At 43.7% G+C, this 19,292-nt stretch overlaps 2 protein-coding genes across 2 annotated transcripts; one reads left to right on the top strand and one right to left on the bottom strand.

Annotated features, from left to right (window-relative positions):
• Positions 1-15,482: 15,482 nt before the first annotated feature.
• N7473_008939 (uncharacterized protein) lies at positions 15,483-16,663 on the top strand. The gene is made up of 2 exons (XM_057154878.1): positions 15,483-15,934; positions 15,989-16,663. The coding sequence occupies exons 1-2, from the start codon at positions 15,626-15,628 to the stop codon at positions 16,265-16,267; spliced, it is 588 nt and encodes a 195-aa protein (XP_057006008.1). The 5' UTR covers positions 15,483-15,625; the 3' UTR covers positions 16,268-16,663.
• A 108-nt stretch (positions 16,664-16,771) lies between these two features.
• Positions 16,772-18,764, bottom strand: N7473_008940 (DUF3176 domain-containing protein; the record flags this gene model as incomplete). The annotated part of the gene is made up of 3 exons (XM_057154879.1): positions 16,772-17,988; positions 18,044-18,222; positions 18,274-18,764. The coding sequence occupies 3 exons, from the start codon at positions 18,762-18,764 to the stop codon at positions 16,772-16,774; spliced, it is 1,887 nt and encodes a 628-aa protein (XP_057006009.1).
• Between the last annotated feature and the right edge of the window lie 528 nt (positions 18,765-19,292).

Below are 19,292 nucleotides of genomic sequence, written 5' to 3' on the forward strand. Positions count from 1 at the left end.
CTATAGATTTATAGTTTTCGTCTTTTCAACACCGTTTTCTATAGAAAATAGACCACCTCCCGGTACCCGAGTTATATATTTTCACCAACCACCAAAATAACAAGAACCACTACTTTAATAAATAAAAATTACCAACAGTCACAATAGGCTATAGGAATTAAGCCGCTACAGGCAGGATTAGAAAATAGGATACTTAGTTAGATTCAGTATTATTTCATATTATTTCAGTAAGTAAATCATACTAAAACAGCATTTGTGTCGCCAATAACAATAACATACTAATACATCTGTAATATAGAGAAAAAAGGAGTGCGTAGTCAGCTGCATAAGAGTCACATAGGATACTGAAACAGGTTAAGTTAGCGAATTTTATGCTAGTGCGGATTTCTAATGGATTTTGCGGACATCCAACGGATATCCGTGGATGTCCAACAGTTAGATGCGGATACCAAGGTGATATCCAACATCCGCAATTTGCGGATGCGGATATCAATTTGACATCCAACGGAGCGGATTTGCCGCAGCCTAGTTAGTCTTGTATATAGCGTTAATCTATAGTAGAGAAGGATACCGAGCAAGGAGATCGAGGCTAGAGAGAGATACGCAGAAGATATACTGAAGCCGTCGGGGAAGCCCCTTAGCTTCTTTGCGGCGAATTCTCTAACTATCTAACCCCAAAAGAAGAGCCGCTGTAGGTGAGCAGCCCTTAAGAAACCGCTTTCGCGCGCGGCAGCGAAGGTTGCGAAGGTCTTATATATTAAGGCGAATCCGCGCCTTGTAGGGATCAACCAGGTCGGCGCAAGACTTATCATCGACTCGTTCGGTCCAAGCCCCCTCCTTACGTAAAATGCAGATAACCTCTAGGGTAGTACGATGCAGTATAAATAGGTTTATCACCTGCGCTTAGAGCCCTTCTAACTAATTGCGACGGTGTATTAGGTACGTAGCCGGTTCGGAAGCGATATAACCACTATAAGTGCCCTCCTTCACAGTCAAAAACTACCCCCCGTCAACCTTCGCTAGGTAGGCAGCGAAGTGGCAACCGCATCGGCGAGAGGCGCGCGATCGCTTCGCAGGCTTGCCAACGCCAACTAGAGGATCTTTTGGCTTTAGGGGTAGGCCGCTGCGATCGCAGTGTAGGTAAACCGACTAAGTATTCGAATAGCTTACGGTGATAGCGTATCCCTAGAAAGCAGCGAATTGATTGAGCTTAAAGCGAGCTTCCTTGCTGGTTTGAACCGGGATCAGTCCGATTGGGGGTGGGAGGAGGGCTCTAGCTGGTAGGGCTTCGGCTGGGGGTGGAAGGAGGGCTATATTGATTGGAGATGGTTGGATTCAAGTGAAATCTTCGCGGTTTAATACTATTCGAATAGCTGTGAGGGCCTGAAACGAAGAATAGTGAGTATTTGATAGCCTCAGGGCCCCTGAAGGGGGGCCCTGAATATATAGCAGTGCTACTGCTGCTGCTGCTGGAGGGCTTTCAGGTAGTAGAAGGGGTAGGCAGTAAACAAAAGGCGTTGCTAAAGAGATAGGTGTGGTATGCAAGGCAAGCGGTATATAGAGAGGGGTGAAAGGGCGTTGCCATGGAGTAGTGATTGTTGTGGCAGCAAGGGATATGATATTTACTGACCCTTACGTAGGCACATTGCTAAAGTCGAGGTGACACTATATGGAACATTCCAAATTTCTTATGTATTGAGATATGTATACATAAATAGCTTGGCATGTTTATGCAGAGGTCGAGTGTACCTTTTGGTGGTGGGTCCGCGCTAACCCGAAAGTGGTTTAGTATGTCGTGCCGTGAACGTTCTTGTCGTGCCGTTAACTGGATCCTATATAAATTAGTGTCATGAGGAGTAGGTTTTGAACTCCTGAAGAAATAGTCTTGTCACGAATTTGACTCGGTGTTTTCAACCTTACCTGATAACAGGCTTCTAACCTGTAAGCAGTAATCTTTACACCTGCCTCTCTATATAACACCTTATTGGTAAGAGAGATTTCCCTGGAAAGGCCCGTACATTTCTAAGCTCTAACATTACCCTAAATAAAGAGAAGGCACCCATATACGCAAGCAACAAGGCAGACATGCTTAGTATAAATTCGCCAATTTAAGTGTAGGTCGTCGAAAAACAAATATCTTGAAGGCCTAGGGAGAACGAGTAAGACTAGGCATGGGTTTCTACTATACCGGGGCAAGCTGTTATGATATATCCTGGCATGAGGTTATTCCTAAGTGTTGGTGCCTCAGGCTTCCCGGGCCTGATAAGCCGGCAGGCCTTCCCTATGTGTTGGTGCATCAGGCTTCCCGGGCCTGATAAGCCGTCAGGCTTTCTGTGGAGGCTCGCTGGGGCTTCGGCATTAGTACGTGTACGAACTCCTGCAGGGAACACCCTTGACAGAGGTTACATAAGCCTTGTGTTTCACCCCGTTCCTATTTCCCTACCAAGGATATATCTCCTTCCTGTTTGAGCGATGAGACTGTATATAAATTGACCTATATTGAAGAGGTTTTACGATCCTCAAGAAACAGTTCTTGACCTTTCTACACTATTAACTTAGCTCTATTTCTCCTACCTGATTGACAGGCCTCTATCCTAACTTATAGAGTATATCCTTACAATTTCTGTTTCTTCTTCTTCGATCACCTAGGAGAAATAGCACTAAGGACCTGTTCTACTCCCTCTACCGAAGGGGTACCGAACCCTCCCTGTATTACGGAAGAAATCCTAATTGCGACCGACTAGGGTTTAACCCCGACCGATCTTGATGCTAACCTCGCAGTTACTTAAGCTACTATAGAAAAGCTGCAGAGGCTTAAAGATTTACAAGACTAAGCCGAAACGCTTAGATTATAGCTTATAGGACGAAACCTAGACGAAACTCTGTCGAACCTATACTAGGACCCCTACGAATTATTAGGAAAGGGTTAGGATATTAAGCTTAAAAATATTCCTATATTCACTCTTAACTCTTTACTATAATAACAACAAGAATAGCTCCTAGACCTCTAACAGTAATTCGAAGGAGATTTAAGGCGCTATCACGATAGTCGGACCTAAATCCTTAGAGTATTAAGCTATATAGATATAACCTATTAGTAGAGATAGTACTAATATATTAACAAAAAGGCACTGATTACTGACCGGAACCTTAAAGAAGACTAGCCCTACTTTAAGGACTAGACCCTAACCCTTATTAAGAACGTAGCTAGTCTCTAATCTAAAGTAATAGGCTAGCTCGAAAGGGCCTGTTAGCTAAAAGATAAGGACCTATAAGAGTTCTACGCCTATCTAGATACCTTAGAACGCTACTTCCTAAGGGTAGCTAAGAAAGAGAGAGCCCTTTCCTTCTTCGCGAAACTTCTGTACGACCTCTAAAATAATATCCGCCGCTATATTATAAAACTCCCGGAGACCCGCAAGGAGATAATTAATATTGCGTACTACTTCTAGGACTTATAGCGATTAGAAACGAATCAAAAGCGAAAGTATATAGAGACTACAGATAAACCCTTATAAAAGAGGAATTTAACTAAAAGAACCTAAGATAACAAAAGATCCTAAAAGCCCTAGACTAATAAGAATACGCCTACGAAAGACCGCCTAAACCCTATCGGAGATAATAGGAAACGTAACCGATACTTTAACTATAAGAGCGAAAAGTATTACTCTAATAAATACCCTAATCTGCTAAAAGATAAACCTACTACTGCTATATAATCTACCCTATAGGGAAATAATAGCGAGATAGATTAAATCCTATAGATCTATCTCTCCCTATAGTAGGAACCCGAACTTGGTTCTATATCCTAGTTATAGTTACTACCTGAAACAATCTCGAAACCTATACTAACCTTAATAGTTATATTAAGGTTAACCTTATAAGCTTTAAATTTGCTAAAAAGTATAAGCTTAACTAAGCGAAACTTACTATACCCCTTATCGACGCTATTAATAAACGAGTAACCCCTACCTATAGAGTATAGAACGTCCCCCTAAAGGCTACCGATTCTAGGGGTATAACCTATTGATTTACTTACCTATATATAGCAATCGACTAAGACCCCTAGCTAGAAGGAAGCCCTATACTCCTCTCTATAACTATAATTCACGACCTAGATATCTATATTACAGGACGAAGCGGCCTCTAGTGGTTTAGAACGTTATCTATCGAAATTCTTCTACCTATACGCTTTACTAAGAAAGCCTGAAACTACGCGTATGTCTTCGCTATAGTTAAACTACCTAAAGAAGTGTAGCTTCTAATCAACCGCGATACCGACGAAACTATACCGGAACCTTACCGATTACCCCCTAAACTATTAAAGTTTAACGAGTTCTTCTTATCCTAAAACTCGAAGACCCTACCTTTATCGAATAAATACGACTACGCTATTAACCTTATACCCGGAGCGAAGGTCCTGTATAGGCCTATCTACCCTCTGTTGTAAAAGGAGCTCGCTAAACTATATAAATATATCGACGAGAATCTTAAGAACAGCCGAATCCGCGAATCTAAAAGTCTAGCTAGAGCCCCTATTTTATTCGTACTAAAAACCGACGGAGGCCTCTGCCTCTATATCGACTACCGAGGACTTAATAAGGTTTTAGTAAAGAATCGCTACCCTTTACCCCTAATTTCGGAGATCTTAGACTGACTCGCCGGTTTAAAGGTCTTTAGCAAGATCGATATCTAAGACGCCTATTACTAAATTCGTATTAAGGAAGGTAACGAATAGAAAACAGCCTTCTGTACTCGTTATAGGCACTACGAATATATAGTTATACCCTTCGGCCTTATAAACGCGCCTATAACCTTCTAGAACTATATCTATATTATACTTTACGATATTCTTGATACCTTTATAGTAGCTTACCTTAATAATATCCTAATCTTTTCGGTAGACTAGGATTTATATATAAGCTACCTTTATTAGGTACTTAAACGGCTATAGAAAGCGGGCCTGTACGCTAAGCCTAGTAAGTGCGTATTCTACTAAGATTAGGTTAAATTCCTAGGTTTCGTTATATCCTTTAAGGGCGTTTCGATAGACCCTCGCTAGGTTAGCGATATCGCTTCGTAGGAGATTCCTAAAATATACAGGGATATCTAGGTGTTCCTAGGATTTTGTAATTTCTACTATAGGTTTATTAAGAATTACTCTTATATTATACTACCTCTTATAGCCCTACTAAAAGGTAGTAAAAATAGGCGAAAGCTAGGTTAGGTTAACCTGACTCTTAGCGAAAAGGTAGCGTTTCGCTACTTAATCGCTGCCTTTTAGTCTATACCTCTTCTTCGACACTTTAATCTATTAAAGCCTATTCGGTTAGAGACTAATACGTTTAATAGCGCTATAGTAGGTATCCTCTCTTAGCCTAACAAGAGCAGGATATAGTATCTAGTAGCGTTCTAGTCGCGGAAGTTTAGTAGGGCAGAGACCCTCTATAGAACACCGGACTAGGAGCTATTTACTATTATATATTTGTTTAAATATTAGCGGTATTACCTCGAGGGGAGTATATACCTAATTAAAGTGTTCTTAGACTATTCGAACCTTTAAGCTTTTATAAAGCAACTAAAGCTTAATAGTAGGTAAGCGTAGTAGTGCTTAGCCCTTATACTATTTGATTTTGTCAGCATATAGTAGGGGGTATATCGGCCCCTGAACGACCTGATCTCTTATATCTCCAAATAAAGCCTGAAGACTGTGCTTAAGTACGCCTTTTTGGCCTAATGGAAATATGACCCGCTTTTCTGCCGACAGTTATGAGCCCGATCGCTGCAGCCTGTTGCTAAAGCTTTCGGATTCACTCTTCTCTGATCTATCTCTTACTTTCGTCTCACCTGTCTATCACTTTCGCTTCATAAGTGATGGATTCGACCAATATTCAAGCCACCTGGCTTAACTACCCTTTAAAGTGCCACGCGCACTGGATCCCCTGGTACACTGCTGTGCAAGACTATGCACTATCGAATGGTGTGTGGAAATACACCAATCCTGACGAACAGCCTGCTACACCTCCGCAGGAGCCGATAAAGCCACAGATATCTGATGTGGTTAAACGACCATCGAATACGTTCACTTCAGACGAACAACCTACGCGCCTGATTGATCTTACACCTGATCAGCTATCAATCTACAAGATTCTGCTAAGCGAGTATGAGTCGTCGAAATCAGACTACCTTCGCTATATGCGCGCAATCGAATTGCTAAAGCAAGGTATTCGCTCATCACTTACGCCTGAGGGAAGGCAAATCGTTAACGGCCTATCCCCACGCGAAGCTATCATAAAGCTTCGTGCTACGTTCGCTCTATCCAGCCAATCGAAGAACCGCCAAATCCTACGCGATTGGGATGCATTGAAGCGCCAAACGCCGCCTACCAAGCCTTCCAATCTAGCCACATGGTGCCAGAAATGGGTGATTTGCCAAGCCGACGGCGAACAGGCCAATATTGCCCAGTTCCAAGATCCCTTATCACCAATTTATGACTTCCTAGAGGCTATTCAACCTTGCGATCAAAGCTTCTACACATTCTGGCATAACACTATCCTTCAGGGGATAAAGCAGCCGACTTTGACAGAGCTAGTCAATCAATTTATCGACCAATATCGATCAGCCCCGCCGTCTACTAGCGGAAGCAGACGGCAGATTGCTCACACGACCTATCAGGGCCGAAATCCTGATGACGACGATGATAGTAACGAAAAGCCACCGAAACCACGCCGAAAGGGCACCTGCCCTTGCCAGGGTCCACCTAATGACGGCAACCACGATTTCAACAGATGCCCATACATCAATCCACGCGCTAGGCCTAAGGGCTGGCAGCCAGACGAAGAAATTCAACAGACCTTCCAAAGGATTTGCGAATCATCACCTGCATTTAAGACTGCGTACGACCTTGCGGTCAAAAGACACCAAAAGCCAGCTAAATCGGGCAACCAGAAGCATACACACAAGCGCGAGCTAGAGCAAGCTCCACTAGACAAAGAAACGACGACTAGGGATGCTTTCTCTGCCTATATCCCGAAACAGCAAGCTGAAGACCTCTTCCGAGCCGATGATGGGAAAGCCATGAGCACGATTTGGATCCCAGCTAAGAAAAATGACACCTGGTGCTATGATACTGGAGCATCTATCCATGTCACGAACAACAGAGATCTACTATCAAACTATAGGCCAGTCGTTTCCTCCGTCATAGTAGGAAATACTGAGACCACTATCCTCGGATATGGAGAGCTTATCTTGAAGCCAACACAATCTCTTGATGGAACTAGTTTTCCCTTAAAGCACGTCGCATATTGCCCTGGATTCCATATCAACCTAATCTCTGCAGAAAGAGCTGCAAGCGCTGGAATCTATCTGAATAGCAAAGACTACACGCTAGAGGAGAAGGATAGCACGCCAATATACCGATTGAATGCGAAATCAGGCATTTATTTGATCAAATAGGACGAAATGTCTACTACCGGACACTCTGCCAATCACGTTTCCCTTCCTTCACCTATCTCTCAGCTATCTCTCACTTCCGATTCACTTAATAATGATATTACTAGCCAATTCGACAAGATTGCTCTATCTTCACATACGAAGAAGCCGCTGGATGGAACCATTGACCAATAGCACCGACGATTAGGCCATATCAGCCACGACGTTATAGCACGACTACCAGAGCACTCATCAAACATCACTATCAAAGATATATCTTCGCCTATAAGCCATTGCGAAGCATACAAACTGGCTAATTCACCACGTCAAATCTCTCGATTACCGATGCGATACAATCGACCGTTCGAATCTCTGCACTAGGACCTTATTCACTTCGAGCAATCGCTCACGAAAACTTCCTACCTATCACATTCGGTCGATCCAGTGACTAAATATCAGCTAGCGCAAGACCTTCCTTCGAAAACCGATTCAACACAATCGCTGTCTGACCAAATCGACTTCGTACGAAACCAATTCAACCTAAGCGTCCTTACAGTGCATTCAGATAACGAAAAGACACTATCCGACTTCTTCAACCAGCAAGCAACCGCTCGCGGAATCAAGCTAGAGACTACTCCGCCCTATCAGCCTAACCAAAATGGCTACGCCGAACGATATGGTGCATTGATATCAAAGATAGCTAGGCAGATGACGATTGATGCAAATCTACCAAGCTATCTATAGCCTGAAGCAGCTAAGACAGCTGTTTATATTCAAAATCGCATACCACACCGATCAATCAACTGGCAATCGCCACATGAAGCACTCGCAGCCTATCTAGGCGATAATGCACCACATTAGCTACAAGCCAAACCTGACCTTTCGAATATACGAATCTTCGGATACAAAGCGTACGTGCGCATCAACAAGCTTCCTAGACTAGCTAAGCTAGCGCCACGCGCGGCTATCAGCTACCTAGTAGGCTATGAAGCACACAATATTTGGCGAATTTGGATACCCTCTAATCGCCGAGTGATTCGTGCACGGGACGTGCAATTCAACGAAGACGAATTCTACGATTCCTTATTACCTAATCAGAAGATTCGCATCTATGAAGATAGCAATCTATCGCAGCCGATTACCACTCTTGATGATGAAGAAACGCTCAAGATCCTTAACGATATCGATATACCAATTGCCTCCCAACAGACGATGCAGTATGATCTAGGGGGTGGAAGCCCTAGTACAACGGCTAATTTAGATCCTGCTGCACCCTCTCAGCCTTCCGAAACTTCATTTTCGCCTCACTTTCAGCTCACTTCTGATCCTGACGATCATGACGAAATCCTTGGAGACCAACCGCCTACCCCTCCACTGGATCCAAAAGCAGACGAATTTGACCAATCTGACCAATCAGACCCTTCTGATACTGAAGATACTGGCCAATCTAGCCAGATGCAGCCTTTCGTGCTTATTGATAACACCAATTTCGACCCTTCCGGCTATGAGCCGCTTACTATATCGACTAAACGCCCACGTTCTGATTCAGATGCTAGCCGAGACTATGATGATGTTAAGCGCCCTCATATCAACCTCACAGCGTTTATGCAGGCTTTCCTGCTAGACCAAAGCATACAAAAGCAGCCAAAAATTCTGATATCCTCTATTCCACCTGCACCATCCGGCTACAATCAGCTAGCTAGCCACCCTTTCGAGAGCCAATTTCGTCAAGCTATGCAGATTGAATTCAACAAGCTTATAGATATGCGTGCATTTGAACCAATAAGCGCACATCTAGTCACACACGCACACCAGACGAATTGCAAAGGAATTGACCAGTCAGACTGCCCCCGCCACCAGTTCATCCCAATGCGATGGGTATTCGCTTATAAATCAGACGAATCAGGCTATCTCACACGCTTCAAAGCCCGCTTATGTGTGCGTGGAGACACCCAAGTTCCTGACGACCAAGACGCTCGCACTAGCACACTTGCAGCTAGAACGTTTCGCACGCTTATCGCGATTATCACACGATTTGACCTTGAAACCTTTCAGATGGATGCTGTCAACGCCTTCCTAAACAGCTCGCTAAAGGAAGAAGTTTACTGCCGATATCCCCCAGGATTAGGCAGGAAATCGATGGTTTTACGCTTGCATAAAGCAGTATATGGCCTACGAATCGCTGGTAAGCGATGGGAAGATGATATTAAAGAGATGCTGCTCTCACTTGGATCCAAACCTTGCCCTGATGACCCTGCCCTTTATACCGATAATCGCATGATTATTATGGTATTCGTCGACGATTTCCTTGCTGCCTATCACAAAAGTGAGAGTTCGCACGCTCAGCAAATCAAAAGACTACTCTCAGAACGATTCGAAATGAAGGATTGCGGCGAACTGACACAGTTCATTGGTATTCGAATCGTACGTGATCGATCAAAACGAAAGACCTGGCTAAATCAAGCAGCCTACATTGAAAAGATAGCTGCTAGATTCAACCTGCTAAACAGCCAGAAAGCCCCAAAACTGCCACTTCCAGCCACACAAAAGCTTGATCCAATTCTGACAGAACCAATTGACCCGAAAATCGTCAAGCTATATCAACAAAAGTGTGGATCTACCCTTTTCCCTGCTGTTTGGACCCGACCAGATACTGCATTCGCCAACCAATTGCTAGCTAAATCGCTTACTCGCTGCAATGAGAAGCATTTAGCAGCTGTCGACTATCTGATATTGTATCTCTATGCGACGAGATACCTTTCGCTCTGCTTTGACAGCGAAATGAGAGCTTCTATCTTCACTGCCGCCTCAGATGCAAGCTTTGCTGACAATCCTGACCGAAAGAGCTCTGAAGGATTTATCTTCTGCTTATTTGGTGGCCCAATTGAATGGAAATCGCGCAAGCAGAAGACTATCACCACATCGACCACAGAAGCCGAATTGCTAGCTATTAGCCACGCGGCTAAGCAGCTATACTGGATCAAACGCCTCTTTTCCTTCATCCAATTCGAAACTGACCAATTGGATGTAATCGAATGCGATAATCAGCAGACAGTTGATTTGCTCACGCGTGAGAAATCAACATTTCAGACCAAACTTCGTCATGTTGATATCCACCAGCTTTGGATTCGCCAGGAAGTCCAAGCTAGACGATTGCGAATTGAATGGGTTAAATCGGCCGAAATGATAGCCGACGGCCTCACAAAGCGTTTATCTGCAGAAAAACATGCTGCCTTTGTTCAACAGCTAGGCATGGAGATCTTACCTGCAGAGAAATCCCCTTCCTTCTGATATCTCTCATTCAGCTCTCACTTTGACCTCACATTGAGAGCTGAGGGGGTGTGTCGACATGAGTGGGTGCATAAGCCCCAAGAGAGTGGGTGCATAAGCCCATGAGAGCGATCGAACTTGACAGAATGCGACGGAACGACCACGTGACGACGATCTTCAACGATTGACATCAACAGATTGCACACATGACGAAAGAGCTTCAACACTCTATATTTCTATTGATTTCTATGAGATTCTAGTCTGATGTATTGCCTCGATTTCATGAAGTTATAAATATTGCCTGTTTTCCATAGCTAGTTAAATCAAGTTTAATGATTGTGATGAAGTTGGAGCATTCTTCTATCATAAGTTAACTTCCGATTCTGAGCCGAATCGTACGACCTAACCTGACCTATACGATTCTTCGCCAATCGTATACTGATTTGACCAATCGTGCACACTCGCTTGCTTGTGCACGACCGAAGGATTTATGCTGACCCCGTAAATCCGACAGTTATGAGCCCGACTGTCGCATCCAGCTTGTTTCCGTATAGTCACTGGTTCGAATCCCGACCACAGCAAGTCTTTTCTAGTCACGATGACTAATAGCCGCTTCTGCTTATGATCCTGATTCTGATTCTGATTGCTTCCGATTGATACCCGAGACCGTATCCGCTTAATGCCCGAGACGCATTACTACTACCACGCTGTCCCATGAGGGAGTGACTAAGATGAAAAAGTTCAGGACCCTGACTACTATTGCTATCTCCAGCTCTTTATCTGTCTCATCTAAAGAGCTGAGGGGGTGTGTCAGCATATAGTAGGGGGTATATCGGCCCCTGAACGACCTGATCTCTTATATCTCCAAATAAAGCCTGAAGACTGTGCTTAAGTACGCCTTTTTGGCCTAATGGAAATATGACCCGCTTTTCTGCCGACAGATTTTATAATAAAATATTACGCTAGGAAGAATAATCCCGCGGATAGACCCTCTTAACGTTAGCTCCTAAGTAATTATAAGGTTAACCTGATTTCGCTATTAAGCCGCTGAATAGCTAGCGAATCGTAGATAACTAATTACTGTTCTGTTATAGTCTAGTCGCTAACTGTAAGTGCGCTTACCTCGAATATCCTACACTTCGAAGAGAACGAAGATAGGGATAAATTAATTAGTGTAATTGATTAGGGGGAGCTCGGGCGTACGCGCTGTCTCCTTAACGCACGAGTAAAGCTAGCTTATACCTCTAAGTAGGTATACCTTACTAAGGTAGGTATAGACCTTAAGGAGCTTATTAGGTAACTTTAAGGCGAAGACCTAGAGACTTAGCGCTAAAAGACTACTATATAGTTATTAACTCTAGGGTTTAAGAGCTAGAGTATTAGACCTAAGGGTCTTATATAGTTTAAAGAACGTATTTATATCCCTATAGGGAGTAACTTAAGAAACACACTAATAAGTATATATTATAATAACCCCTTTACTAGCTACTTTAGTTATACAAGAACCCTTAAGCTAATAAAAAGGAAATATTATTAGCCGAATATCTATATAGATATCGCCGAATATATCCGGGCTTATTAGACCTACTAGGGTATTATAGTAAAGAGATATAAGCTATATAGGAAGCTATAGCCGCTCCCGATTCCTTTAAGGCCTTTCTTAGAAATTTTAATAGACTTTATAACGGGCTTACTGCTAATAACCTACGAAGGGAAGCTAGTCGATATAATCCTAGTTATTATTGATAGGTTCACGAAATAGTCACTATTCCTCGCTGTTTCTACGACGATTACTACAGCAGAACTTACTAAGATCTTCTATAATTATATTAAGCTACGCTTTAGACTACTTAAAGGTATTGTTTTAGACTAGGGGTCCCTGTTTACTAGCAAGTTTTAGTTAAATCTATACTACCTTACCTAAGTACGCCTAAGGCTCTTAATAGCGTTTTACCCCTAAACTAATAGCTAAATAGAGCGTATAAACTAAACGCTTGAGTATTATCTTTGATATTTCGTAGCCGATAACTAAGTTATATAGCCGAACCTTCTTAGATCTGCTAAGTTTGTATATAATAATACAGCGAACGCAATAACTAGTGTCTCTTTATTCTAAGTATTAATAGGCTACTTATTAGATTTCTGTTAACGTTTTAAGGGTAAAACTTCTTACGGAGAGGTCCTAGCGGTATCTGTATAAATTAAAAAACTCGAAGCGCTCTGTTAAAAGCTATAGGAATACTAGCGAAAGGTAAGCGAAACTATAATAAAACACTATAATAAGGATTATATTCCTATATAGTTTAAGAAGGGAGATCTTATCGGCTTATTAATAAGGAACCTAAGGTTAAAAGGAAGTAGGAAACTAGCTCCCTGCTTTATTAGGCCCTTCCGAATCTTATAGACTATTAGAGAATAAGCTTACTGCTTAAGCTTACCTTAGTAGTACGACTAAATCTATAATATCTTTTATGTATCCTTACTTAAGCTATAGCGGAATCTCTACGGAAAGGATAACGAACCCTTACTGATACCTAAACTTAAGGAGGAGGATAAGTACGAAGTAGAAGAAGTGTATAATAAGAAGCTAATTAAAAGAGAAAATTACTTCCTCGTTAAATAGAAAGGCTAGCCCTTAAAATATAACTAATAGGTCTACTACGAAGATATAGAAAACGCTATAGAAGCAATATAATCTTACTTAAAACGAAAAGGAGTGAAGAATTCCTTAGTTGCTAAGAAGAAGTAACAAAAATATACCGAATCCCTAGTGAAAACTAGTAAAATACGTAGACAGAGGAAGCCTTAAGAGTAACCTCTAACTAGATTATTAGTAAGGAGATCTGTATAAAAGATCCCTGCTAGAAAAGTAACGAACAGCTATTAAAACTATAACAAAAGTACCTAACTCTATTAAGTAAAGGGAAGGGAAAAGATAACCCTTAAATTTCCTTTAGGGGCAGAGGAAAATCGATTATAATCCGCTCCTCTAACTTATCTCTGCTAATAAAAATATTACTATTATTATCCGAATCCCGGTTATCCTAGGCCTCGCGAACTACCTACGAAACACTATTGAAAAAGGTATATTTTCCTAGAGTCTAAGTAATATATCCCTTATCCCCGGGAAGTAAGCGAAGGAGCCGCTTCGAGAACTACGTAACCTTCTCCTCCTTAATATTAAGAGGACTAGGAGCAGGAATAGAGGGAAGTTTAGAGTAGCAGGCTACGAGGAATACGTTATAGTCGGTATAGTTTTGCTATCGAAATTATAGTTAGAATATACCGAAACCTACGATCTATAAATATACCTTAATACCGCGGGATTTAGTTAAACCGGTTAAGTCCAGGATGCTGATTGGTGTCCGTGTTAAAGGCCTAGACACTAAGCAAACTACTTTGGCCCAGGGCAACCACGAAGTCGGCCTTGCCGTTGACTTGGCAAATCTTTGGATGGAATTTTGTGGGAAAATGCTTGTGCCAAGAGGTCAAAGTTTCAGCCAGCCTATGGTGAGCTAATTACGCTATATCCGAGCTTATCTGAGAGGGTCAGTACGGTGGTTGCGCGCGACCAAGGGTGGTTCTCACCCAGTCTATTGACTCAGTCTATTGCGCACTCAACTCACCCGTTGTCACGCGACGCTGAAGCACTCAATGCACCCATCACACGATATTCTTTTTCCAGCTGATTCTGACACATACGACCATAGGGTGTGGAGAACAGGGCTTCCCGTCCGCTCAGCCGTACTTAAGCATATTATAGTATGCGGTTAATTCTCAAAGCGCCCTGAGCTTTAAAATGGCGTCGGATTGTATCCTAGGGTAAGTGTGGGTGATATGGGTGAGAAGTCTGGAGACTGGGGTGATAGAGGTGAGAACAGGGTGAGAGCGGGTGAGAGCGGGTGAGAATTCTCACCTAGGATTACCCACACGCCTACTTTGACTTGAGTCCAGCCTATAAATATGATACGAACCCTAAGTGACTGCCTGGCCTTCTGTTCTTATTTTCTTAGCGTTTAGCTATTTCAAAGAAGATGCTCCTAAAAGACTTCTAAAAGGAACTTGAGGAAAGAACAGCACGTGCTGCGTCACGTGGCTTTACCCTTGAATATCAGAACAAACGGGAACAAGAAAACAACACTATATGCCTAAAACAGCTCGCTCTAGCTACTCTTAAGAAATATGAGGACACAGCAGAAAATTAGGCGTTGTAAGTAATGCTATTAGCAACTATAGGCCGTGACACTAATTTCAGTAGATGGAGACTTTACCGGAACGAAGCTATTGTCGGACTTGAGAGTGTGTTCTAAAGTCGTCTTGGTGCACTATATTGTAGTACACGGTGGGATACGCTGTGATCTTATTTGGACCACAGGGTGAGTGCGCGCTATGATCTTATTTGAATCATAGGGTAAGTGGATCGTGCGATCAGTAGGATCCACGATGGTGGAAGAGTAACTTGATGTCAGAATCAAAAGAGTGTTAAACTTGTTCAATTTAGCTATGGAATGTAGGCAGTATTTATATCTTATGGACATAGTGGAATAGCACAGGAAAAGAATAACAAGAATCCGAAATAATCATGGGGGGATACGAGAGTGTTAGGAAACTCGTTGCTTTTTCTGTGTGATGTGATAATTGATATTCAACATCGTATCGGTCAGCCAATCATGCAGTAGATCGTAAGCGCCAGGCGCTAATGGCTTCGTCCACGCTAATAGCGGGGTAAGGGCACACACATGCCGACAGAATTTATATAGTTAGTAGCTATACTGTTGACATGAGTGGGAAATATCCAGGATTGGAGCATACAGCAAGCTGTGTTCTGTGGTGGAAGTTCTTCAGGTTGAGGGATGTAGTCGTTGAGATATGGATCTAAATCAATTTTGCGAAAGAGATCGAGCATCTCGCTACGTCCCGAATCATGATACCCGACGAGATAAGAGATGGAAAGCAGATTGATTCTCAGCGGGAGCCAGATGCATCATCTAAACACCGGCAAGCACGCTACCCCGGTGTTATTATCGAGGTGTGCTATTCACAAAAAGGTCGATGTGTTTCGCACTTAGCGGATGAATACATCTTAAGCACTGATGGGAGCGTGAGCGCGGTGGTGGCCCTCGATATCGATTATAAAGGGTCCAAAAAAGCGACAATTACTGTATGGCGACCGGAATACGCAACCTTGGATGGTAAGGAGGAGCTTCAAGCGACCGCTACTATCGACGCGCTGGTACGTACCATATGAGTGACAATCTTTCCGAGTTTTAGTTGCTGACTGTTACAGCCATTTCGGACTGATTGCGGCCTTCCGATCGAAGAAACAGCGCTCCGACTGTCCTTGAGGGACTTCGCAACCCAGGAACTCTCACAGGGGCTCACTAGTCTCAATCAAGATTTTTCCATAACATCGACGCAGCTTTGTGACTTCCTTCCCCGCGCCAAAGAAGAACAGCCAGGGCAGATGCTACTGCAGGGCTCTATCAATCGACTACGCCCGGGAGCTGGAAAGCGTCGTCGGCCTCAAACTCCGCCGGAACAGCCAAGCTCGGAAGATGAAGGATAAGTTGCGAGGAAAAGGGAAACTAAACGAGGGCGTCGAAGCAGCGATTTTTCCCCGGACTCTTCGTCAGGGGATTCGAAGGGTGAGCTCCCTTAAAGTGGAATATGTGGAGCAGCTCAGGAAGAGTGTGCCTTCATCTGGAGATTTCAATACTCTCCCTCTTGGTGGGCATATGCGCCCGATAGGTAGTTGTCATTGGTCAATATGTATCCCAAACTTACGACTGATAAATCTCCGATTCTTCGCTGGTCATGAGCCTTCGTTCTTATGGCTATGGATACCTCAGTCTCGCAGCACCCATATTAGTATGCTTGTCTGGATTCATATTCAGATTTACGTCCGCACTGCATGCTGCGATAACAGCTGATTCCGGCACTATCGGTATAGGCTTCGATCCTAAGGGCATCTCGCAATAGTACGACCTAAGTTCTGAAATCCAACCGATCCTTCTACTATCCAATGCGTTCTCTCTTACTAGCTGATTGTCACATAATTGATTACTTCTCATCATCCTATATTTAAGTTTCCGTCAACGTCGTGCAGCCTTCCACGCAGGGTATTTAGCTCGCCAGAATCAATCTGTTCAAGTAATTCATATCTCTGTGCATCACCGGTCTCATGCCGATAAAGAAATAGTAAAGGCAATGGATCATTCCTCCACTTGGGCACTCGCGTCCGCCGTGTCTTCCAGAAAGTCCCTACCAGCGCGACAGCCCCGAGTATCCAAACAAGTACGGGTAATACAATCCATTGCCAGTGAATCGAGACATATGTCACACTGGTCAGAACATGACCTGGTGTCATGTTCGCGTTTTCCAGCTTCGAAGCTGCCTGGATGTACATGGTGTCTCGAAAGGTTTTGGAGATTGCTGCTGCAATGTTTTCCATGGCGCATCTCAACCTGATCGCTGACTCGCTACTACATCCAACAATATCTTCCCGTCCAAGGGCCTGAAGGATGTCGGATGCGGCGTACTCCATATTGTCACTTGTCGCTCCATATGATTGATGTAATGGATTGTGCGAGAACCCGCCACTCAAAATGTTTATTAAAAACGCCCTGATAGCAAATTCTGCTTCCCTCTCAAGTATAAAGGTTTGGTTAGGTTGCACACCCATATCATCTCCCCAGGGTGGATTAAAGTACCGTCCTGTCTCGTTATTGGCAGTCGCAGTATTCCAGATCGCTAGTGTGTCATCGGTGAAGACATTGTTCCGGACAGAGGGCCTAGAAAGGCGTACGACAGGCTCAATGACGCATTCCGTTGCCTCCCATGCGTCACTGCCCAATGACAATCCTTGGTTCATAATTGGATCCGCAAGTACTGAGATATTTGCGAGTCGGGGAGTAATAAACTGTATTGGAAACATTGTCGCATTGGTAAATACCAAGGCTGCATCCGGACCAACTGCAGAGCTAACGAATGCACTGAATGTAGTGGCCGATGTGACCCCCTTAAAGGATGCTTTTACGTTGCTTTTGGGGAGGGTGACATTGCAGCTCGTATCTGAAAAGCCATATTCATCGGTCACTTTACATGACTTGGCGAGGTGCTCAGTGATGTTTGCGCAGAGTGCGCGGGTTTCCAACGATGCAACAGCACCCCATGTGCAATTTGCTGAGCTGCAGGAATACTGAGGAATTGCCCAAGGTCTCTTTTGGTCGCGGTTTAGAAGAGAATTGTATACATTCGATTTGAGTTCAGAATCGACCATTTTGTTCTCTGTCATATCGTCAATCCAAGCCACAGGTAATATGTTTCTTTTGTTTTGACCTACGTCCACTACCCGTAAGCACATACTGAAATCCATAAGCATTGTATATGGATGAATTTGCCACAAAAGCAGGTTTTGATGAATCCACAACCATTTTTTGTTGATAGTGAACTAGATTCTGCACAAATGGATCATATCCCAACGCCAGGATAACAGCCAAGCAGCCCCAGACCGCAAAATGCCTGTCCATCGTGTTAGTCTGGAAAAACTCTAAGCTAATGAGCATGGCCTACCTAGCACGTAATCTCCATATCAACTGGATAGCGCCATAAAATCCTCGACTCGCCGTGTCAAATTGACGAAGGTCTGGTAGGGGTCGCGATGCCTGCTTGAACCATGTCCACTTCAACTGGCCTAGCACCCCGCTAATGGCAGATATAAGGCAGCCCTTTGAGACGGTGCTCAACCAGGAAATCAACGAGTTGAGAGACATGTACTTCCACTTTGGTTCAGGTGTGTTGTTGAGCGAGGCAAGGATGACGACTGTGGCAACTAGGATACCACCCGATATCGCGACTCCCAGGAGTTCCCAGACAAACCAGTCACTATCAACCGATTTCTGTGACTCTCCCTCTGCTCCTTCGTCATGTTGTTTCGATGTTGCAGAAATAGGAGAGCCTTTAAAAGTCGGTGTTTCGGCGTTCAGGTCCGGGTTATAATGATCATCGTCTGACCTCTTAATCGGTTCATAGATAGGGCTTGCCGACTCTGGACTTCGAGACATCTTGAGAAGTAGATTGAAACGTTCTGATGGAACGGAGCATGAAATCTCTTCCCTCTTATTTATTACCAAGAACGGAAGCACGGCTGACACGGCTGCAAGGCTTTAGGGGCTAGCTGCTACCTTTCTGCGCTGCTAAACCGCTAATCAGCTAGACCCTGTCCTTGGCCCCCATAGACCTTGGGGACCAGCATGTCCGGCCAATCGTACCCCGGAGACTCCGGTTGATATAGACCTAGGCAAACCACCTTGCATTAGCTCTTGAGCGCAATTACCCTCGCACGTATTTCGCTAAACCAGTATCCTCGTCGTACTGAGTAGAACCTGGCAAACATTGATCGTACAGAGAACCTCCATACAATTTTGGGCTTCCAAGGCGCTCTAATTATACCCCCACAGTATTTCGAGTGAGTTGCGCTGAGCTTGCGGAAGCCAACGGAGCCGGTTGTCTAGTTGATAGAAAGTACTAACCATAGCGCTCTTTAAACAGCAGGAATAAAAAAAGGGGTATCGGGTGGGTCCAAAACACGT

The sequence above is a fragment of the Penicillium subrubescens genome, assembly GCF_028828155.1.
Source record: "Penicillium subrubescens strain IBT 31985 chromosome Unknown utg000006l_segment0_segment0, whole genome shotgun sequence".
Taxonomy (NCBI): domain Eukaryota; kingdom Fungi; phylum Ascomycota; class Eurotiomycetes; order Eurotiales; family Aspergillaceae; genus Penicillium; species Penicillium subrubescens.